This window comes from Puma concolor, chromosome B2 (genome assembly GCF_028749965.1).
Source record: "Puma concolor isolate L17-30 chromosome B2, mPumCon1.1.hap2, whole genome shotgun sequence".
Classification (NCBI taxonomy): domain Eukaryota; kingdom Metazoa; phylum Chordata; class Mammalia; order Carnivora; family Felidae; genus Puma; species Puma concolor.
Window position 1 is genome coordinate 45,523,266 of NC_141671.1, and position 24,110 is coordinate 45,547,375.

The 24,110-nt window shown below is 42.7% G+C and overlaps 1 protein-coding gene across 1 annotated transcript in view; it reads left to right on the top strand.

Annotated features, from left to right (window-relative positions):
• The window catches only part of MEP1A (meprin A subunit alpha), a 43,952-nt gene extending 20,778 nt beyond the window's left edge, over positions 1 to 23,174 (top strand). The window contains exons 7-15 of the mRNA XM_086708388.1: positions 2,520 to 2,637; positions 6,789 to 6,964; positions 11,490 to 11,711; positions 12,481 to 12,630; positions 15,407 to 15,622; positions 16,936 to 17,409; positions 18,122 to 18,295; positions 18,812 to 19,112; positions 22,374 to 23,174. Of these exons, the coding sequence (XP_086564514.1) occupies positions 2,520 to 2,637; positions 6,789 to 6,964; positions 11,490 to 11,711; positions 12,481 to 12,630; positions 15,407 to 15,622; positions 16,936 to 17,409; positions 18,122 to 18,295; positions 18,812 to 19,112; positions 22,374 to 22,530 (1,988 nt within the window). The 3' untranslated portion in view covers positions 22,531 to 23,174. The remainder of the gene's footprint in view (positions 1 to 2,519; positions 2,638 to 6,788; positions 6,965 to 11,489; positions 11,712 to 12,480; positions 12,631 to 15,406; positions 15,623 to 16,935; positions 17,410 to 18,121; positions 18,296 to 18,811; positions 19,113 to 22,373) is intronic.
• Positions 23,175 to 24,110: the final 936 nt, after the last annotated feature.

The following is a 24,110-nucleotide window of genomic DNA, read 5'->3' on the forward strand; positions in this document are numbered from 1 at the left end:
TTATCAATAGTTTGTTCCTTTTTATTACTGAGTGGCATTCCATTGCGTGAATACAGTATATCACAGCTTATTTAACCAATCTCTTGTTTATAGACAACGGGCATTGATTCTATGTTTGAGCTATGATGACTAAAGCTACTCTGAACATTCTTGTACATGCCTGTTTGGAATATATGCGTTCATATTCATGTCTCTGGTGTAAGTATCAAAAGTGAGGGATGCCTGGGTGACTCAGTCGGTTAAGCATCCGACTTGGCCCAGGTCACGATCTCATGGTTTGGGGGTTCGAGCCCTGCGATGCGCTCTGTGCTGAGACCTCGGAGCCTGGAGCCTGCTTTGGATTCTGTGTCCCCCTCTTTCTCTGTCCCTCCCTGCTCGCACTCTGTCTCTCTCTCAAAACTAAATAAACCTTAAAAAAAAATTTTTTTAAGTGAAATTGTTGGGTTATAACACAGACATAGGTTTAGTGTTGGATCTCTTTCAAAGTGCTCGTACCTTTTTACAAACTTCTACAAATGAGGAATGAAAGTTCATTTACACCACTTTCCAACATTCGTTGCTGTTATTTTTTTAAATTTTAGCCATACTGGTGGACATGTAGTGGTATGTAATTGTGGTTTTAGTTTACTTATTGTCATTTTACGTTCTTTTTTATTTACTGATTGTTCATTTGTATGTCTTCCTTTGTAAAATACCTGTTTAAGTAGTTTCCCATTTAAAAGATTAGTTATTTGTCTTTCTTCTTTGAGTTGTAGGAGTGTTTTACATATTCTGGATGCAAGTCTTTTGTCAGATATGTATTTTGCAAACATTTTGTCCCAGTTTGTGACAACTTTCGTGGCAACTAAGCTGTCTTGAGTACAAATATTCATATTACAGATGTCACAGAGGATAGGTAAAACTTCATGAAAATCTGTCATGTTGTCGTTGTTACCTGTGTTGCTTCCACAAGTAATTTACTGATTATTCCATTGATTATTTATTTAATGACCTTGATCTAATCTTACAACATCTGAACTGTGAATCTCTAATTTGGTAGTTTATTAAATGACATAGGGTCAGGAAACCATAAAGTAAGTACAGAGTAAACTGCCAAGAACTATAAACTCTTTGAGAGAATGCACAAAAGCAAATGTACAATAAATATAATGTAACTTGATATAACATAGCTTAATTTTTAACTTAGAGCCCTACCTTCAATGAGTTGATGGGAGAAAAAAGGACACACACTAAGTAAAACATAATCTCTGTTGCTCCAGAGTATCTTTCCTCCCCACCCCATGGTTATCTTTTGCAATGTCAGCATGTGTGCTTGTTAGGGGACAGGAAAGACATTTGATCTTTGGTCATTGGTCCTAACCTACAGTTTACCAGTAAGCATCTATTGTGCTGGCCTTTTCAGGTCCATTAGGCTTCTGCTGCTTTGGTTCCAACTTTGGGTCATAGAAATCTTTTCCAGGGGCACCTGCGTGGCTCAGTTGGTTAAACGTCCGACTTCGGCTCAGGTCATGATCCCGCGGTTCGAGTCCGGCATCAGGCTCTGTGCTGACAGCTTGGAGCCTGGAACCTGCTTCGGATTCTGTGTCTCCCTCTCTCTCTTCTCCTCCCCCACTTGCACTCTGTCTTTCTCTCTCTCTCTCTCTCTCTCTCTCTCCCAAAAATAAATATTAAAAATTTTTTTCTTAAAAAAAAGAAAAAAGGAAATCTTTCCCAAGGCTGTTTCCAGCGCTGTTTAGTCTTGTCATCTCTCCAGAAGCCTTGCCGGGAAGCAAGGTAAAATACCAGATGCGCTTCTCATGCTCTTGGAGCCCATAAACTTCTCAAAACTCTGTTGTCTTCCTCCAGCAAGAAGGTTATCTTTTTAGACTGCAGTGAGCACCATTCTCACTGCTTCTCTACAAGGTACTTTATTCACACAGAAGACAAATGGCTTGCAGTCTTCTGCTCTGCAGCGGGACTTTCCTGAGGCAATTGTACTCAGGATCTCTGCTTGAATGGGGAAACGGGAAGGGAGGAAATAAGGAAGTCAGTTTATAATTTTGTTCAGCTACACATAGGAGTGTATTCTTATTTTGTAGTTATATTTACATTATATATTTAAAGTTTGCACTTAATGTTTTTAAAACAATTTTTTTAATGTTTATTTATTTTTGAGACAGAGAGACAGAGCGCAAGTGGGGGAGGGTCAGAGAGGGAGACATAGAATCCTTAGCAGGCTCGAGGCTCTGAGCTATCAGCACAGAGCTGGATGCGGGGCTCGAACCCACAAACCGCGAAACCATGACCTGAGCTGAAGTTGGACGCTTAACTGACTGGGCCACCCATGCGCCCCAACACTTAATGTTTATATACAGGACTAGTTTTATACTTGTAGTTTCCAAAGAATCTACTAACTACTGAAAAATATACCCATAAACCTCTGTGGATTTCATGTGGTGGCAAGATTGTCTCTGAACCATGTTATATATATTATCTAAGGTTTAAGTAACACTCATTGATACTTTTACTGATTTCTGCAGGGCTGAACGCCAAAGGAGCCATTCTTTACGCCTTTGAAATGTTCCGCCTCAGGTCCTGTGTGGATTTCAAGCCCTATGAAGGAGAGAGCTCATACATCATATTTCAGAAGTTTTCTGGGTAAGTATGAAATTTTACAAAGTGTGAAGCGACACATGTCTTTCAAAAGAAGAAACCGGAAAGAAACGGAAAGCGGAATCAAGTCTTGCTCTGTGAATTTTGAAACTATCGTATTTTTAATGTTCTAGATGAAGAATGAGTCGTTTGGCTATGTCTGGGCAACAGGGAGATTTATCTCAATTCTTTTCCTGGGTTTAGGTCATGTTTTAACTTGCGGAGTTTTTTTTTTTTTTTTTTTTTTAGGTCAGGTGTATTAAAGTATAAATTATACTCTTTTTATGGTACTGTTTTAAATTATAGTACTCTACTGGGTGGACCTATACATAGAAAAGTTCTATGTACAGTTTTTACTTTGTATTTCTCCTAGGAAATAAATGATATATCAAGAAACAAGCTCTTCTTTCCCAGTGGTATTTATGTCAACCAACCTGGGCTAGATGCAGTGGGGAAGCCAAGCTGTCATCTGCTGTGACGGCCCCTCTGTGCCTTTCAGCACACATTTCCTCATGCTGCAGTTCCCCAAACTGTCTCTAGGTGTTGCCTGGATTTGGTTGTCTCATTCTGATGGTGGTTTTGTTAATCATGGATGGATAGGAGATGGGGAAGAAAGTTAGCATATGATTTAGCCTCTCAAGAAAAAAAAATATGCAAAAAAAATAGCAGTGAAAAAAGTAAAAGTTGTGGCAACCACTTAGACACAAGTTCCTTACTTACCTGAATGGTTTTTCCTTAGCTCGGACTTTTATTAAAACTGCAATTTATGCACACCTACTCTGTGCCAGGAAGTGTGTTAGTCTCTAGACACAAAGAAGCATGCTGCAGGGTCTTAGATCCCACAAGGTTTACAGCTGGCAGCTGGGGGTGGTGGAGAAAATTATATATGCTAAGGGGAGTGCCGTGGGCCATAAGAGGGAAGAAGCAGGAACTCTCACTTAGCATGTAGTGAAGCATCAGGGAAAGCCACACTGCTTGTTAAATGAAGACGGGAGAAGGACATAGAGGCAGAAGAGAGGGAGGTACAAAATGGGGGATGGGAAGAGCGGGAGAGAAGTGGGGGGGGAAGAAAGAAGAGGAAGAGGAAGAGAAGAGAGACAAGAAAAAAGCAAACATAAACACGAATGTGTCTTACTCGGAGAACTCATGTAAGGGGCATGTAAGGGGCAGTGAGATGAGCCGTGGAGCCAGGCGATAAAACGGAAGCCTGGTAATAGACAAACCACGCGTGCAGGAGTGCCCTCTTCTGTGCGTGATTCATTATATGTTCAGTTTTCCATTTTGGAAAGATTACTCTAGCGACCGTGGATAAAGAATCGAAGTAGGGGCAAGACTGGTGGCGGGAGACCAATGAAAGAATGTGCCAGTCGTCCAGGACAGAAATGAAATGGACGCACACTAAAGAAGAGACAGTTGGAATAGAAGAAAGGGAATGCATTTCAAAACACTGAAAATAGGGGGACTTCTCGAAAGCTGGTGGCTAGTTGATGGGAAGGGTTAAGAAGAACGAGGAATCTAAGATTTTTGATTCAGTGACTGCCGGGTGGTTACTTCATTCACTGAGCTTGGGAATATTGCCAGAAGAACCGCTCTCAGGGTAAGAGACTGAGTGTGTTCCTGGACAAGCTCTGAGGTTCTTGTGGGTCATGTAAGTGGAGATAACCAACAGTGTTCCCACAGTTCCTCTTTTTGTGAAGGAAAAACATGTAAAGTACACCTCGGACCTCGCCAAGAACACGGATTTTAGAGTTTCTCTGCTTTTGACATGTTCGTTTTGTCCCTTGGCGACCTTTGCACTTCAAGAAAGTACGGAAGCCGGGGTGCTGGGTGGCTCAGTTGGTTAAGTATCTGACTTCGGCTCAGGTCATGATCTCATGGGTTCGTGAGGTTGGGCTCTTGTGCTGACAGCTCAGAGCCTGGAGCCTGCTTCAGATTCTGTGTCTCCCTCTCTCTCTGTCCCTCCCCCACTCACACTCTGTCTCTTTCTTTCTCTCAAAAATAAATAAACATTAAAAAAAAAATTTTTTTTTTTAAGTACCAAAACCTTTAATTATTTATTGAAGGTTTCAGGGAAAAAAGTTCATTTTCTTAACACTTTTATTTCCATTTGTAGCTACCACGGTTTCTCTTTTTTTTTCTCTTAAAAATAAAATGAAGCTTATACAATCACTTTCCAAAAGTTCTCTTTCCCCTAGTAAAATTCTCTGGACTTCTCAGTTTGTAACTCAATCCCCAAGTACTTGATGAAGGGGAAGGTCAGTTTTAAGGGATGTTCTTTCTTGTGGAATCTGAGTCTGGGAGATTCTTACTGCCTGTGGCTTAAGTTAGGGGAACGGAAAAAGGAGGAAGAATGGTGAAAAAACTGGACCAAAGGGCCCAAAAACCTTCAAGGCCCTGGTCCCCTGAAGGGGGTGGGGGAGTTAACTGGGCTCTTTCTAGAAAGACAAGGTAAAAGAGTCAGACAGGCAGAGTTGTGGCATTCTTGCAACTAACACATTTCTGTTGGGAGAGGGATGTTTAAAAACAAGATAAATAAGTACTTCCTGTAGATTGTGGGTATTTTGCAGAGTCAACTCTAGTTTGGAATAAAATGCCACCGTCAGAGATGCAAAATGATCGTGGTGATGCTTGCATAACTCAATACATTTACAAAAGAGCATTGATTGTATTCCTAAAATTGGTGGATTTCATGGTATGTAAATTATACCTTAAAAAGTTGTTGGAAGATAATTAAGATCTATCTTTGAGTAGAAACCAAAGTCATTAGCATTTGAAGGTATATGATGTTAGCAATCTTGGTGACAACAATGGTGGGTAAGACAATGTGATTGTCATCAAAGAACTTGTAATCCATTGGTCACACTTAAAAGTTGGGCGGGGCACCTGGGTGGCTCAGTTGGTTGGACTTCAGACTTCACCTCAGCTCTTGATCTCACAGGTTCCTGAGTTCAAGCCCCCATGTAGGGCTCTGCGCTGACGGCTCAGAGCCTGGAGCCTGCTTCAGATTCTGTGTTTTCCTCTCTCTGCCCCTCCCCTGCTCACACTCTGTCTCTCTCTCTCAGAAATGGATGAACATTAAGAAAAAATTTAAAGTATGAGCAGATCTCTTACTCTGTTGAGCACTGGTTAGAGTATAGATCCTGTTCCACAACTTAAAGCAGAGGAGACAATTCGTGGAAAGGTTCAGATTTGCTACTAGAGGCGGAAAGTTGGATTTATGAGAAAAGACAAAAAATAATTGGGAAAAAAAGGGGCAAGAGACTGCACCGTGATGAATTTAGAGAATCGGCCAGCAGTTGCTGAGTCTATCGCTTTCTGTGAGAAGTTATGGGTCCTTCTTGCCCCGAGTCTGTAGAACTGGAAGGCAGCCAGCCCTGCGCTTTCGTAGTGCTGCAGGTTGGCCGACAGCCAAAGAAGTAGACTCGTCTCTTTAATGAGGTTATTTTTCACGATTGTAAAATTGATACCTGCTCATTATAGGAAATTTGGAAATTCATTAAAGTACAAAGGAGAAAAATTTAAATCAACCACAGCCACTACCCAGAGACAACTTAATACTGTGGTACAAAGGCAATAGTGTTATACTGTGGAATGTCCTCTGAGTTTGTGGAGGTGAGAAAGAATGCCAACTTTTACTTTTTTCTACCTGGTGCATTATTAGGATTGATTTGCCTCTGAGTAGGTATCACACTGATCATCGACCATCACTTTTATTTTTTATTTTATTTTATTTATTTAATGTGAGAGAGAGAGAGAGAGAGAGAACAAGCATGGACCATTGGGGGACGGTTGGGGGGGAAGCAGAGAGAGAACCTCAAGCGGGCTCTGCATTGTCAACATGGAGCCCAATGCAGGGCTCAAACTCAGAAACCATGAGATCATGACCTGAGCTGAAATCAGGAGTTGGAAGCTTAACTGACTGAGCCACCCAGGGGCCACTGGACCACCACTTTCAAAGACTGTATGTTATTCCCTGCAGGGAATGTTGCTCAGTTAACTAGTCCCCTATTTTGAACTATTAGCTTATGAGAATGCTGGTGACAGTTCCTTTTTTAAAATCAAACCTAACTTCCTTCAAATTTGTGTTCTGGAACCCCATGAATTACAGCCACTTGAGAGTTCTTTAGGAGAAAATCTCCCTCTCCTCTTCTTTAAAGGTGCTGGTCTGAGGTTGGCGATCAACACGTGGGACAGAACCTTTCCATTGGCCAGGGGTGTGACTATAAGGCCATCATTGAACATGAGATTCTCCACGCTTTGGGATTTTACCATGAGCAGTCAAGAACTGACCGGGATGACTATGTGAACATCTGGTGGGATGAAATTCTTCCAGGTGTGTACAGACCCAAGGGAGTTGGGTGGGATTTACCTTTATCGCTTGTTGGGACCAACCCTGGGATGTCTAAGCCACACTGGTGTGCAGACAGAAGCTTCAGCTAGAGCACAGCGGAGGAAAAGTGTATTATTTGTTGGCCTATTCTGTGGGTGTTGCTCATCTGATCCTAACTGACCCCAGAGAAGGGCCTTAGGGAGTGATGTGTTGGCTAACTCAATGCCAACTGAAAGTTCATCGGAAGCTTTTGCTTTGTTTTGGTGTTTTTGTTGAAAATCCATCTAGAATGCTATCGTCCTGTCATTGTAAATTGAATTAGGCTTCCGAGGATGTCATGGCCATTTTTCTGGGTGTGAAATCTCATGTAGGTCTAGGAGTCTGCATGAAGTTTAGCTGAACAAAAGACGACTCTAATATATACTCAAGAACTTTGCTGGTGCTTTACCAAATCAATGATAGGTGTTTAAAAACAGACCAAAACAGGGGCGCCTGGGTGGCTCAGTCGGTTAAGCAGCTGACTTTGGCTCAGGTCATGATCTCGCAGTCCGTGGGTTCGAGCCCCGCGTCGGGCTCTGTGCTGACAGCTCGGAGTCTAGAGCCTGTTTCAGATTCTGTGTCTCCCTCTCTCTGACCCTCCCCTGTTCATGCTCTGTCTCTCCCTGTCTCAAAAATAAGTAAAACATTAAAAAAAATTAAAAAAAAAAACAAACCAAAACAACAACAAAAATGAATTCTTTCATCTGAAATTGTCTCCCCAATTGTGTTAACTCTGGCTGATGATCTGAGTTCTAGTTCGTCAAAATTTACTGGCCTTTCTTCCTCCTGTACCCCTCCTCCCCTTCCTTCTCCTCCTTCTTTCTTCCTAAATACCTCTCTCCTCCTGCCCCCCAGCCACATTGTGCAAGGGATAATACAGTCTTATTTCACTTATTGTTATGCAGGTATGTTATTCTAACAATTTCTGTTCTGTTCTGTAGTTTCTTTAGACTTCCTTGGCATTACCTTCCCTAGTTGTTTGAGACAACTAAATGGTGCTCTTAGGTATATGAAAAACACTCTTTTATCGAACAGCTTCCCAACGTGCTGGGAAGAAAGCCAATACTGTGTTTCTGAAAACATCTAGTTTTTAATTAGGACTTAGTTCAGGAAGTGGGAAAACATCTTTTTTTGGCAGCAATAGATTAATAAAACTCTCACGTATTGAAATGCCTTTACCATTACCAATCGTGGTTTTCACAAAGCAAGTAATTGTCTTATAATTATCTGTTTTATTTAGATACCAGTTTCACGTATGGGTTCATATACGGCAGTGCGTCTATAATGATTCGACTTTGAGGGACTTGTCAGAACCACGATTAACCCCCCACACACACTTCCACCAATCCTACCACCCAACCACTAAGCTAAAGTAATATTTTTCTTCGCCCTTCAGTCCAATCTGGAGATATATTAGCAAGTATTCACCCGGACATGAAATAACAGACCAAATTTAATGCATTTGTCTCCTAGATGTGTGTTAGAACTGGGTCTGTGTAGGAGGGAAAGGTGAGTGGGGGTCATTGGTCCAGGGCACTGGTAGACTGCCTGTATTTGCCTCTAGGCTTGACTTTCTTACCTCCCTGTACATATACTTGGTTCTGCTGAACATTCATTAAGGATGCAGAGAACGTTCACATTTTCCAGTCTTGGAGAACACAACGGTTAGTGTTTTAATACCATTTTAGGCCAAATGATTTCTCTTTCTCAGAGGGAGCCAACGCATTTGACAGGGTAATTTTCAGACTGGCTCGGCTCTTGGCTGAACATGAATTACTCAACACATGTTGTTTATCTCCTCCCTATATTTTCATATTCCATATATCTAAATGGCTCACTGTCTCTGGAGAACTGTTCTCAAATGAGACTTCGAATTAATAAGACAGTAAGGGAGGGCACTATTACTGCTCAGGGTAATTTATAACTTTCATTGCGTCTCATCTTTCGTAGATGACGATCTAATTGTTCAACCTAAGAAGATAGTATACTGGCAACGTAGTTCTCTCCCCAAATCCGTCTCTGTCTCTGTCTCCGTCTCTTAAGCCAGCAGTGTGTTTTCTGGATCATTTCTCTCCCACCAAGGAAAGACCTCAATTTCTGAGGTCAAGCAGGATTCCACAAACCACAGCTTGTGGGTCATATCCACTTGCTCTTGTAAATAAAGTTTTATGGCAACACAGCCATGTCCGTTTATTCACCTATTTCCTATGGCTGCTTTTGTGCTACAATGACAGAGTTGAATAGCTGTGACAGAGACCATATGGCTCCCAAAGTCAAAAATATTTTCCGCCCGACCCTTTACACAAGAGATTTGCTGACTGGCCTCTCTGGGGTACAAGATGGCTCCCTCTTTGAGGCTCTCAGCTGCGAGTTCCCTGAAGGCAGGACCTGGCCCATCCTACTCACTGCCAGGGGCCACCACCACTTAGCATAGCTCCTCAGATATAGATAGTAGGCACAGCAAAAATGTGTTGAATAAAATTTAAAAAATTACTCAAAACATTTATGTCGTGAAGCATTGTGAAAAGAATCCTTGAGTAGTAAAGAATGAAATGATCTATTCTAACCCGGTGATTTTAGTTAAAGTTAAGGAAAACCTATCCGGTGAATTTGAGAGTGCTTTTCTTAAGGTTTCATCACAAGTCACCAGGAGATCCCAGACCAAGCCTCAGTCCTCACCCTGGCTGGATGTTCTTTCTAGTTCTATCCCTTAGGGTAGGACAACCTAGGGCCAAGTGCTCTGGAAGGAGTTACTTTCCCCTTCTGTTTGGCTCATTTGTTTCTTTTTTTTTTTTATTTTTAATTTTTTATTTTTGGGACAGAGAGAGACAGAGCATGAACGGGGGAGGGGCAGAGAGAGAGGGAGACACAGAATCAGAAACAGGCTCCAGGCTCTGAGCCATCAGCCCAGAGCCCGACGCGGGGCTCGAACTCACGGACCGCAAGATCGTGACCTGGCTGAAGTCGGGCGCTTAACCGACTGCGCCACCCAGGCGCCCCGATTGGCTCATTTGTTTCTTACAGTCCTGTGCCACCTTCGAAAATGCTTTGATCCCTTTCAGGTTAAGTCTCCATGAAATCCCATGAATTGGGAGGATGAAGCGTTGGTATTCTCATTTACAGTTAAAATCAAGTTTTGATCAGCAGGGTTCATGGCTTTTCCAAAAGCATTTAGAGACTCCCTCCAGCACTCGCTAGACCACTTCACGTTGTGGCACTCTTCTTCAATCCTAAATGCACCCACGTTGATGTCTTCGTAAGGTAGTTAAAAACAACTGGATGGGAAACTAGAAAAGGAGAAATACATGAAGACGGGAAGTCACGACTGGGGGAGTTATGAGCCTTCTCATACAGTTTTCCTGCCACTCCCTAAGAAGGAAATTAAAAATCTGTGAACTTCTCATGATTGCTGCTGAAACAGTAAATTCCTGATGGCTAGTGGATTAAAGGAACATCTGATTCGTTTTCTGATTCCAGCATTTCACTCTGCAATATATATTATCTTACTTGTGTTAATCTCATAAAAATATTTTCCTTTTCTATTTTGGATGGAAAGTCAATTTTGCGCTTCCTATTTTATTTTTCTGTCCATGAGGCCATTTCTGGAAAAGGATGTGAGCCTTGATTGACAGGATGCCCCTTCCTTGGCAGTACTGACCTTTCCTTCTGCCCCTTGAATTGACTTTCTAACCTACGGAATTGGTACAGCTTTTGGTGGATGAGGTACTTGCTTATTAGCAAGATGTATCAATCCTGAATATTTTTCTGAATTCACAAATTTCCTTTTCCTGCCTTTTGGAACACCTGCCTCTACTTTAATGTTTTATCTTCTCTTTCTTAAAAGCTTATATGTATACACACACACACACATTTATTTATTCATTTATTTGTGAAATGAATCTTTGATGTAAATGTATACAAATATTTAATAAATTGTATGCAAATTTATAAATTAATTATAACATGTGTTTTTATATTTATTTTTAAATATACTTTTAATTTTTATAAGTGGACATACTATTATATAATAAATTAATGTAATTAAAATATAATTTGTTAGGGGCACCTGGGTGGCTCAGTCAGTTAAGTGTCTGACTTTTTTTTTTTTTTAACATTTATTTATTTTTGAGAGACAGAGTGAGACAGAGCACGAGGGGGGGGGCGGGGGCAGAGAAAGAAGAAGAGAGAATCCTAAGCAAGATCTCAACTCAGGTCTTGATCTTAGGGTCGTGATATTCAGGCCTGTGTTGGGCTCCACTCTGGGCATGAAGCCTACTTAAAAAAATTATTTGTTGCTATTAATTAATAATATGTATTGATATTATGTACATTATTCTAGTATAAAATATGTTAAGTATATATATATTTGTATATTTAAATCAAATGTTCATTTTTTTCTTTGTGGTCTCTGCTTAAGTATCTAGTCAAAGGGGGCACGACAGGGGAAACGATATAACTAAAAAGGACCCGTCGATGCTCTCTCTGATAGGTTTTGAGCACAACTTTAACACCTATGATGACAGCTTCATCACAGACCTCAACACGCCCTATGACTACGAGTCTTTGATGCACTACGAGCCTTTCTCATTTAACAAGAATGAAAGCGCTCCTACCATCACGGCCAAGATCCCTGAGTTTAACACCATCATTGGGCAGCGCCTGGACTTCAGTGCCACTGATTTGGAGAGGCTGAACCGAATGTATAATTGCAGTGAGTACTGCTGGGTCTGAGAAGTAGGTAATTGAACCTCAACAGAGCTTCCTCTGCTCCCCCAGTTTCCCCTATATTTCCCTTCACTATTCTTTCCTGTTCTAGTGAAGGACAGTGGACAAGCCACATAACCTTAACTTATCGATAGATTAGAAAAAATGGTAACACCTGCCTCACAGGATGGTTATGAAAATCAATTACGTGGTTGTGTTTTGCAAAGTAAAAGTATTGGACCAATGATGTAAGAAGCTGTAATTGTCCAGCTTCTTTAGCATCCTTTTGAATGGTGCATCATTCTGTAAATCTCAAGATAGGGGACAAGCTTGGAAGTATTTTTTATCCTGCAAAATTCTTTACCCAGAGTAGTTGTTCTAGAGCAATCTACTGCTCAGAGATGGGATGTTTTCTAAAATGACTCTACTAGTCTTGAGAGACATATTCTTTAATTCTGTCCAATATGTATGTACAGAAGACTTACTACATACAAAGATCTACGAGGTACCTCCTTCTTGATCTAAAGGAGTTCTTGGTTGGCATTTATAGCAAAGCATGATGACAGGTCTTTTTATCATTTGACTCTGTGAGGTGGGTAGGGCTGCATCTATGTTGGATGTCCTAAGATGTAATAGAGGACAGCAGAATTTGCATTTGAGAAAAGTCAAGAAAGTGTGCTGTATCTGAACAATGAGGTCTTTTTAGCACAAGACATCAGGTATTTGAAATAAGAGGACTTAAACTTTAAACCAGGTGACAAAAATATCATTTGCAGCCACAACTCACACCCTTTTGGACCACTGTGCTTTTGAGAAGGCAAACATCTGTGGGATGATTCAGGGGACCAGAGATGATGCTGACTGGGTCCATGAGGACAGTTCGCAGCCTGGACAAGTGGACCACACCTTGGTGGGACAATGCACCGGTGAGTGAAGGCAGAAAGTAGGAACTCTGCAGTGGTTCACCAGGTTCAGTCAGGGAATGGCAGCTTACATGTTTTGTCTCAATTGCAATGTTAGCTATCCAACATGGAAATCTGAACAAGCACAAAGAACATTTCTCGTATCTTAATTATTAGCTCAACAAAAAGCATGCAGGTTCTGGGCGTGCAACAGAAAGATGCACTTAGGTCATGACAAAACTAATACAGACATGTGGTTGCTAATACATGATTTTGTAAATAAAGGTCATGTCTCTAGAACAGTGCCCTCCAATTGAAGTATAATACAAGTCACATACATAATGTGAAATTTTCTAGTAGCTACATAAAAAAGAAACAAGAGAAATTGTCTCTAGCTACACATTTTATTGAACCCAATATATTCAAAATATTGGCATTTTGACATACTATCAATATTAAAGTTATTAATAAGCTACTCCACACTTTTGTACTAGGTATTTGAAATCTGGTGTGTATTTTACCCTTGTAGCACATCTCAGTCCGGATTGGTCACAATTCAAGTGCTCAATTACCACGTTTGGTAGCCGCCATATTGGATGGCACAGCTTCAGATCGTTCCTAGGTGTGTTTTGTACAGTGAAAAATTCATAAAGGCAGATGGACCTGGACAGGAAATCTGGCCCCACCACTTGCTAATTGTAACCACAGAAAGTTGTTTTTGTTGGTGCCTTTTTTTTTTTTTAAGTCTTCGCTTTTGTCAGACTCTCTGAGCATTCCAGGATTTTGACACTTAAACATGAAGATGGAAGGAAATAATGCATACAAATCCTCTGGCTGCAGACCAGCAGCTGCCCTCTCTACTTTTTTTCTATCTTCCCTTTCTGTCCAGAGGTTCCATTCATTTTTTTATTTCTACTTTAGCAGCCTTTTATTTAGTGCCTGTCTTAGAAAAAAATCTCAACCCTATAGATTATAGTCAGTTTCTAAAGACTAGACTGTTACTGCCTGTGGGAGTTGGTTATATTTCCTTCACAGAAGGGACCCGACTTGTCACCCAGTTGCCAGGCCACTGGGCTCAGAGGTTGTAAACAATTGCCACTCTCCCTCCAGCCTCAGCAAAGGGTGAAAGTCTCTGTCACACATCATATTACTAAACACATAATCTCAAGTGTCCAAAGGGTCATCTAAGTCTGAAGTTCCCTCTAAATTCCCATCAGAGCTTCCCACCCACTCTCTCCCGTGGGCTGGCTGACAGGCCAATGTACAGTTTCAGGCTAAACAGAAGGGTGACCTTCATGTGAGAGGTCCCAGTACCCTAACAGGAACAATGTCCCAGCACCTTAATAGGAAAGGAAAGAAGAAATATCTAAAAAGTTTTATCAGGTTAGCTTGACAAGCCATTATGCATCTTCCACGGGGGACATTTAATGGGAGTGTATTCCCTCTGCTAGAGGGCACCGGTGGTGGTAAGGTAGATGTATAGACTTAAAGAGCACAAAGGATCCCTTGGGATAGAAGCCACCTCCCATCTGAAACCAGGAGAGATGAATGGGCACCTTCTAGTTAGTGGCAGAGCATGGGCAAGAATTCAGGTGCCCCGATTCCCAAGTCTGAGTTATTGGACTTTCATTTCCTACCCCTCAGTGCACCTGGGTGAAATTCCTCAGCAAGGACCAACTGGAGACCCTCTTAGCCATGTGACCTCTTGTATTTGACCCAAGCACTCAGTAATTCACAATGCAGACAATTCAGGCTAGTAAGTTCAAGTACTCAGAAGAACATGCAAGAAAATATCATGTTTCCCGATATAACATTAAAGCCATTATGATATTGTTAAGCTTTGTAGAAAGCTTATTTAACCACTGATGCTTGCAGCCATTGGGGAAGGTACAGTGCCCCATGTATGACGCTGGATGAAGCGGAGAGTCGTATTGCCAAAGTACCTAGAACTGTACTAGAAGCTCACTTCGTTTGTACTTTGTGAGATATTTTGAGTGGGATGTTTGGTAAGAAGTTGAACGCTGTGGTACAGCTTGAAGGACTTCTTTTTATGCAAGAATTGTTCTTTGTGGTTGACTTTGATGTGCTGATTTTCCATATGACATATTCCTTGAGCTGCCTGCTTCTTTTGGGGGAGAGAGTTCTGAGGTTTAGGAGCTGGACAAACCCCAGCCTGGTTACAAATACAGACATTTTGCACCCTCCTTTTCAGTGTTCTTTCGAAGCTTTCCTTACAGGCAGGAGAAATCTTCAACTAGTCCCCTTAATATGCCTCGAATGCCCCTTCTTAAGGCACAGTAAGTGTGATTCTTTACCATCAATGACACATCCAATTGCAGGCTAGAAACAGGTGAGACTGAATCTTTATTATCATAAATATTTAAATTCCAGTTTCCAAATATGGGGAGCGCACAGTTTGTTATACAACCAGGAAGTCAGCTCTTTTCCTTGGAATGAATCTCTAATTCAAACAAGAAAGCCAATGAGGAAGATAGAATTCATCTCAGAGATGAATTTGCTTGAAGCCAATGTCTCCTTAAGTCAGAAGTATACATTTCACAAGCTTGGGGACAAAGGCATCAGAAGAGGCACTGGGGCGCTGGGGTTTTAGCTGGGGAGTCAGTTCATGGAGACACAAAGGAGACTTACTGACAAGCCATCTTTGTTCATTTTCCCCAGTAGAGTTCTAGCTTGTGTTGCCTGGATAATGGCCGTTGTTCACTATTTCACTTGGCTGGCATCCAGGGCCCCCTGGGGTGTGGGCAGCTGGAGATGGGTCACTGGGGTGCTCTCGCCACAGGTGCCGGCTACTTCATGCACTTCAGCACCAGATTGGGGGTGGCGGAAGAGGCAGCCCTGCTGGAGTCACGGATTCTTTACCCAAAGAGGAAGCAGCAGTGCCTGCAATTTTTCTATAAAATGACAGGAAGCCCTTCAGATCGACTCGTCATCTGGGTCAAGAGGGATGACAGCACGGGCGACGTTCGCAAGCTGGTCAAGGTGCAGACCTTCCAAGGTACCTAGAGACATTCATGCAGGGGCTGATTTGGCTTAAATCTGGGATCCTGTTCCTTCTTCCCCTTTCCCTTTCCCTTCTGTTGCTCCCTTCCCCCCACCCCCGCTTTGTTCCTTCTCCTCTTCTTTCTCCTCTCCTTCTTCTTCCTCCCTTTTCCTGCATCCCCCCCCCCCGCCCCCACTCCTGCTCTTCTAAGAGCCCAGCATAATGTCTGGTATGTTTTAACCCCTCAGTGAATATTTTAACCACTCAGAAGTCAGAAATAGCATCAAAAATTTAAGTGAGGCTGAAATACACTTTTGCAAGAGGTCCTAGACCCTCAAGATCCTTTCTGGTTTCTTACGCTGTCCAGCCCAGGACCCCATGTTCTAGAATGACCTCACTTCTTACTCAGTTCTTTATTCAGAATTATTACTTCCCATTCAGTCTCAGGAAAAAAGCAAATAGACCTAGTTTTCACTAGAATGTGAATATCTGGATAGTAGCAACCCTGATTGTATTATTTGCTTCCTGAAAGAGGATGGATCCCCTACTTGGTGGAATTTCAGATAATATGGAAAACAGAAAAAATTAGGTGTTAGTGGGTGAGTCGGTTCTGCATAGGGGAGATCCAGCTTGTCCTGTATATGAACATTTAATGTAGAGTCTGTCATATATCTCTCTAGCATCAAGTCTTAGGTTGGACCATATGAAGTTGCCATTATTTGACTTTGAGTTTACAAAATGATTGTTTTATATGGTTCGGACTAATATTTAGGTATTCAGTGCAAACATTAGGGGTTGGGGTGCATTTATACCATGAAACCCATGGGGAAACACAGAACCTATGGAATTTAATAATAATGGAAAACAAATTCTGGTTAAGATTTGAATATGAGGGGTGTCTGGGTGGCTCAGCTGCTTAAGCATCTGACTTTGGCTCAGGTCATGATCTCACTGTTTGTGGGTTCAAGCCCTGTGTCGGGCTCTGTGCTGACAGTTTGGAGCCTGCCTGGAATTCTGTCTCTCTCCCTCTCTCTCTGCCTCTGCACACTCTCTCTCTCTTTCTCTCAAAAATAAATAAACTTAAAAAAAGATTTGAATATGCATGTGAAAATAAATTATAGTGTATCTTTTTATAGTTATTTTCCTTCAGTAGGTATGTGACTTTGGAGAAGTTCCTTAACCAGTTTATAACAGTATCTACCTTATAGGGATGCTATGAGGATTACATTAGATAATTCATATAAATCTCTTGGCCTGGTACCAGATTCATAGTCCGTGCTCAATAAATGTTGGCCACAGTTGTCACCAACCTTATTCTCTGTCCTTAGGAGATTTGGACCAAAATTGGAAAATTGCCCATGTGACACTTAGAGAAGAAACGAAGTTTCGCTACCTTTTCCAGGGCTCCAAAGGTGACCCCCAGAACTCAAATGGGGGAATTTACCTAGATGATATCACCCTGACGGAAACCCCATGCCCCACAGGCGTTTGGACAGTACGGAATTTCTCGCAGGTCCTTCAGAGCACAGCTAAAGGAGACAAGCTCCTGAGTCCTCGATTCTACAATTCAGAGGGATATGGTTTTGGGTTGACTTTGTACCCTCATGGCAGAGCAAGCTACAGTCCATCTGGCTACTTAGGAGTTGCGTTTCACCTGTGCAGTGGGGAGAATGATGCTATCCTGGAGTGGCCAGTGGAAAACAGACAGGTGATAATGACAATACTCGACCAGGAACCCGATGCCAGGAATAGAATGTCCTCAAGCATGGTGTTCACTACCTCTAAGTCCCAGACATCTTCAGGTAGGTGCTCTAAGATCTGCCACTAGACCCAAAAGGGCCAACAGATGTGGTTCCCATCTGTGTACAAGAGGTTAACACCTCCTCTCACATTTCAACAGCATAGTCATGTGGGAATAGTCAGCTGAAAATTTTCAATGTCATTGCATCTCCCTTCTCTTTTCAGAATTTACTCTTCAAGCATTTACTAAGGACTTGCACTGGGCCAAACTCAGTGCCCTGTACCCAGCATAGAAGCAAATCAGGCAGTTCCTGCTTCGTCTAACTCAGTCTAAATGAGAGGACAGAAACTGCTAATCATTTATCAAATACTCAGAATTTCCTAGTCTCTGTGCTGAACTAATGCACTGACTCCTAAAATATTAGTGATCGTCAGCATGTCAATGAAACAAGCTTGTATCAATAAAGAAATGCACAGACTTTTTAATTTTCAAATGAAGAACCTTAAGCCTTAAAAGGAAGAGGCTATCGCCATCCTGTCTTTCCCTCTTCACTGAGGAAGTGACCTAGTAATGGACAAATGACCATTCAGAGCTCTGGTTCTCTGCCCCTCCCCCTTCCCAATTCTGAGTTTTGATTCTCCTGGAAAGCATAAATAATCTGATTTTTTCCAACTTTTTTTTTTTTCTAAGAAAGCCTATATACTCATTAAAGACAAGTTGGAGAGTGAAGTATAAAGAGGTAATGTGATGTTATGTTACCTATAACTTTGCAGCCATAAATGACTCCGTCATCTGGGACAGGCCGTCGATTGTGGGATCCTATCATAAGGACTGTGATTGTTTTAGAAGCATCGACTGGGGCTGGAGTAATTTTCTCTCCCACGAAATGCTAAAAAGGAAGAGTTTCCTTAAAAATGACGACCTTATACTTTTTGTGGACTTTGAAGGTACTTTTCCTGATTTTCCTGAATAACTAAACCTATGTTCTGGGGCTTCTACTGACTTTACACCGATTTTTAAGCATCTCATGCGGGATAGGGATTGTTTTGAGGACCAGGTTAAAAAAAAAAAAAAAAGATGTGCTCTGGGAGAGCTATTGCTCAAGGACTCTCATGTTTATTTTAACAGTCCTTGGGAGAAACTAAAACTTCAGTGTCATCTTTTTTTGATAATTTATCAAATATGACTGTTTGTTGACTTCAGTTTAGTTTGGGTCAGTGTATCTATGCTAGCTTGGTGCTTCTTTTTCAAGCTGGATAAATAAAAATGTGATTGCATTAGTTTGAAAAGAAAAACAGCTAGCATGCGAATCAGCCGGATTCAAAGCCACCTTTCCATGGCACTGAAGGTGATGTCCACGAGGGATAGGGGTGGCCCAGGGAACTTTCTCCAGAAGTGGAAGTTAATTGTAGTCAGATATTAAGTATAGATGTTCCTCACCGCCCTTTGTCTAATTCCTCAAGATATAACCCACCTTCTCCAGACTGAAGTTCAAATTGAAGACACAAGGCTGATTCCCCAAGGCCTCGTTCTCCAGGGCCGGGAGCAGCAGACCTCAGAAGAAGGCACAGGAAAGGGCTTGTTAGAGAAAGCCCTACCCAGCAACCTGGACCAGGGGCAGCCCAGGCGACCGAAGCGGTCAGTGGAGAACACAGGCCCCTTGGAAGACCACAATTGGCCCCAGTACTTCAGAGACCCATGTGACCCAAACCCTTGCCAAAATGAAGGCATCTGTGTGAACGTGAAGGGGATGGCGAGCTGCAGGTAGGCTCCCTGGCCATGTTGGGGGGGGGGGGGGCGGGCAGGCGGTGGGTCAGCAGAGGTGAGCCCAACATTTGTTTCCCCCTGGTAAAAGGTTAGGACAATGACTACATCAGATGGTCAACTGGACGTGTCAGTCCCTGACTCCACAAAGCTGTGCTCTGAATCAGTGGGCCTGTGCTGTCGGGGCACAGAAGGGGTCCTGCCAGGGCAAAGGGGTCCCACATCTCCTATCTCTTGACGTTTATCCCTTCCCCCGCTCTGGGATGTGATCAACAGGGTCTTGAATGTTGTGATTTTGAACTCCACTGCAGCGCTCACAAAAGTTCCAGGGACTTTCTACTCCATGACCTGCCTCAGTGGGACTTAGGGCCAAGCTTATGTTTACTGACTGCCAATGTTGTTAATTATGATTTCTGTTGTCTGTTCTGTTGTACTATTTTTATAGCTATGTTTTTAATAATAGTAATAAGGACATCTGATATTTTTTGACTGCTTGCTCTGGGTCTTGGGGTCTCCTGAGTAGTAAACATGCGTACTCTAAATTATTCGTCACATCCACCCTGTGACATAAGGACCCCCCTTATCCCCATTTGGTGCTTAAGGGAGCTGAAGTTTAGAGAGGTTAAATAATTTGTCTAAAATTACCCAGACATCAAATACTGAAGCTGAGACTTGCATCCAGGTCTGTCTGTCAGCACGGTTCGCTGTATTTAATTGTCCTTTTTATAATGTTTGTTGTTTGCATAAAATATTTCATGAGAGGATATACGTGAGGACAGAAGCATCGATTTCATCTGGCGGGATAGTAGCAGAGGTAGCGACCAGTCTGCTCGGCTCAAAATACCTACGTTTCTTCGGAGTTCTTTTCAATCTCCACTTTGTTTCTTCTTCTGTAAACTCTTAGTTTGAAATAATTTTAGATTTACAGGTACATTGTGAAAATACTGCAGAGCTCCCCATTCCCTAATGTTCACATCTTACCTAACCACAGTACAATCTACAAAGCCAAGAAATGAACATTAATGCAACAAAATAGTGTTAACAATAGCATTACACCAAACTACAGACCTTATTCAGATCTCCCAGTCTTTTCACCAATGTCCTTTTTTGTTCCAGGATCCGGCATAGGGCCCCACAACATATTTAGTTTCACGTGTCCTTAAGCCTCCTTCAGTCTAGGACAATCCCCCGGTCTTTCCTTCCCTTTCACTACTTTGACAACTTTGAAGAGTACTGGTCAACTATTTTGTAAATTGTTCCTCAATTTGCAGGTATCTAATGTTTTGTCATGAATAGGTTGAGGTTGTACATTTTTGGCAAGAGTCGGGACACCTGATGCCAGTGGGCGTTATGACTGGTGCTTCTAACCTTGATTATATGGCCAAGGGGTGTCCGTTCCTTACTCTGTTGCTAATATATGTCTTGGGAGAGACATTCAGAGATCATGCAGCATCCTGCTTTTCCTCAATTCCTCATCCGCTGATGTCAGTGCCCATCAGTGAACCTGCAGCAACAATACCTCTGTAATATTCCAACAGTGATTTCCCATTCCCCCCAATCCCTCTGCATTCATTAAGTGACATTCTTCTGTAAAGAATAACTGTCCACTCCTCACCATTCATTTATTCATGCAATTACTTATTTCTATCGCTAGGGACACACAAATGTTGATTTTATTCTATGGGCTATAGTTCCATAATGCCAGTATTTCTTATATTGCTCATATTGTCCCAGCCTTGGCCTTTGGGAGTCCTTCCAGACTGGCTCCTGTGTCCTTTTTGCACACACTCATTTTTCCATGAGCACAATTTTACCTTCTGGCACCACAGGATACTCCAGGCTTATCTTTTACTCTCCCTGTCCCAGCCCTGGAACGAACCGCTTTTCCAAAGAGCCCTGGTTCCTTTTATTGGAGAATGTCCTCCTTGTAGAGGGCTCCACAGCCATGGGTCTGCATTGCTTAGCTGATAGGTCCTTGGATGCCAGATTTCCATATTTCCCAACTGGCTTCCTCCTCAGAGTAAGGAAAGCCAGTGGTTTCCACTTGTGTGTCACCCTCTGCTAAACCCAATGATTCCTTTTCCACAAACCTACAGCTTGTGGTATAAGCTCCTCTAAGGTAATGCGAGGGAATTAATTAAACTGTATTTGGAGGGGACTGGGCCAGAAAAAAGATTGCATGAACTTGCTGTTATGCACTGATTTGTAAGAAGCCAACGTCTAGTTTGGAGGAAGATAAAATAGTTCCGGCATTAGTAAGAGCAGTCTGTGACTTCTGATTGTCACATTCCACTCTGTGATTAGACTTTGTGGTGAGGAGATTGTTTGAAACAAAGGCTAGAATGGCTGCCATGGAAAGGATGAAACATCCCCCTCAATGCCCTGTTTCTGAGGTTAGTTGATCTCTGTACCAAATGACATTAAAAAACAAACCAGCAAACCCAGGGGGTGGCCATTGTGTGCCTACTGCGTACCAAACATGACAATAAGCACAGCGTGCTCACGATCTGGCATATTTCAGGGCAGCCTGGGATATAGGTGACAGGATGCTCACGTTTCAGCAACATTCAAATTGATATTGTTGGAAGATCTTGGGCTCCCACCAATGCACTGAGCCAGACTCTTTCTGGAGAATTTCCCCTGTAGCTTATAGTCCGAGCCAGTGTGGACAGTGTATTCTTCAAGTACCCCAAACCTTCCTCCTAAGCCTTGCACGTGGTGGCCAAGAGTCCCCGGTCTGGAGACGGACCTCCGGAAATTAGGCTTTTAAGTGTGAAACACTAACCGTGTGACCTTGAGCAAGTGATTTAACCTTTCCTGCAAGGACAGGATAATAAGAATAAGGATAGGGGCGCCTGGGTGGCGCAGTCGGTTAAGCGTCCGACTTCAGCCAGGTCACGATCTCGCGGTCCGTGAGTTCGAGCCCCGCGTCAGGCTCTGGGCTGATGGCTCAGAGCCTGGAGCCTGTTTCTGATTCTGTGTCTCCCTCTCTCTCTGCCCCTCCCCCGTTCATGCTCTGTCTTTCTCTGTCCCAAAAATAAATAAACGTTGAAAAAAAAAATTAAAAAAAAAAAAAAAGAATAAGGATAATAAGGATAATAATAAGGATAATAAGAAGGGTCTGGGAATAACTACCACCTCCTAGGGCTGTTACAAGGTTGTATCGACTCATGCAAAGCCTGGAACGGGGCCAGGCACGCGGAGCCCCTCCGCCGGAGGCTCGGGTGGCTCCCACACTCCTCCTGTGTCCTGTTCCCCTAGGTGCGTCTCCAGCCAAGCCTTCTTCTACACGGGGGACCGCTGTCAGGCCATGCAGGTGCACGGCAGCCTCCTGGGCCTGATGATCGGAGGCACAGCCGGCGTGCTCTTCTTGACCTTCACCATCATCAACATCCTGTCTCAGAAGCCAAGGCAGTGACACGCCTGCTGACAGCAGCCAGATCACAGAAGTACCTTTGCTACTTCAGACCTTCCTTTCTGGGCCTCAGCACAGTTTGGGGCAATTTTTAGCAGCCTTGCTTTGAATAGGCCTCCAGCCTCCGGTGTGGCCATAATGGTTCTTCTGCCCCTGATTCCCACATGGTTCTGTGACCCTACCGTGTGCTCCGAAGGGATCTAGCGTGTCCTGGGACAGCATCCACGACACTTCAGTGCGAATCACTTATTTAATTGGCTGTCTTTCCCGTAGACTGTAAGCTCCATGTGGGCAGGCCCTCATTTATCATGTTAGCTCCAATGCCTGGGGGCACACCTGGCTGGCACATCATGAGGACTCAATAAATACTAATAAATACTAATGAATGAAGAGCTAAGTTATAGAAACTCTCACTCCTACTGCAGATAAAATAGATACAGTGATACTTGTATGTCATTTATATTAAAATCAAATACTTATTTTTCATCAGACACCATAGTACTCAATACACAATAGTACATCAGACACAATAGTGTCGTGGGTGAGAGGAACATTTCTCCTTGCAGCAGACTTAATGGCATTTGCTTTCTTCCTCCTCTGATTCTAAAAATAGGTCTTTAATAAATTCAATAAATATTGAGTCGGTACCTTCTGTGTGTCCAACATTGCATGTAAATTTGTGTGTGTGTGTGTGTGTGTGTGTGTGTGTGTGTGTGTGTGGAGAGGGAGGGTTGTCCAAAGCTCCCTCAGATCTGTTTAAGTTTAAAGTATATTTCATCTACTGTTCATGTATAAAATTACTATATTAATAAACAGAAAGTATCTGGTAGAAGAAAGTTAAAATTTTTTTAATGTTTATTTATTTTAGACACCGAGAGGGAGAGAGACAGGCTGAGTGAACAGGGAGGGGCAGAGAGAGAGGGAGACACAGAATCCAAAGCAGGCTCCAGGCTCCAAGCTGTCAGCACAGACAGCCCTTGACGTGGGGCTCGAACTCACAAACCACGAGATCATAACTTGAGCCAATCTTGGACGCTTAACTGAGTGGGCCACCTAGGCACCCCAAGAAAGTTTTAAGGAAGTATTTTTAGACGCCCTTTCTTTCTGCAGTTCCTAAGGAGATAAAACTGTCTGGTGCAAGAAAGTTCCAAGATAGGTCAAGCCAAAGGAAAGCTGAGATTCCCATCCCCAGTTGGCACAGACACCACAGAGGGCTGGCTCTGGATGTTTAATAAAGGAAAATACATCAGGGAGCCTGAGTGGTCCAGGAGTTAGGGTACCAACTTCCTAAGTACACATTTTATGGCCTTTCTGTAAACAAACATGATGGGTTAAGAAGAATCCCTTGAATAGAAAGGTGTGGGGAGGGTACGTGGCAGGTGCAAACAGCACCTCTTGGGAATGACTCTCTAGTCTGAGTGCGTCGGTGTCCCTGGGGACCTGGTCAAAGCACAGATTGAGGGCACCACTGCCCGAGTTTCTGACTCAGTAAGTCAAAGGTGGGTCTAAGAATCTGCACTTCTAGCACATTCCCAGGTGACATTACTGTTACTGGTCCCTGGACGGCACTCGGAACCGTGGCT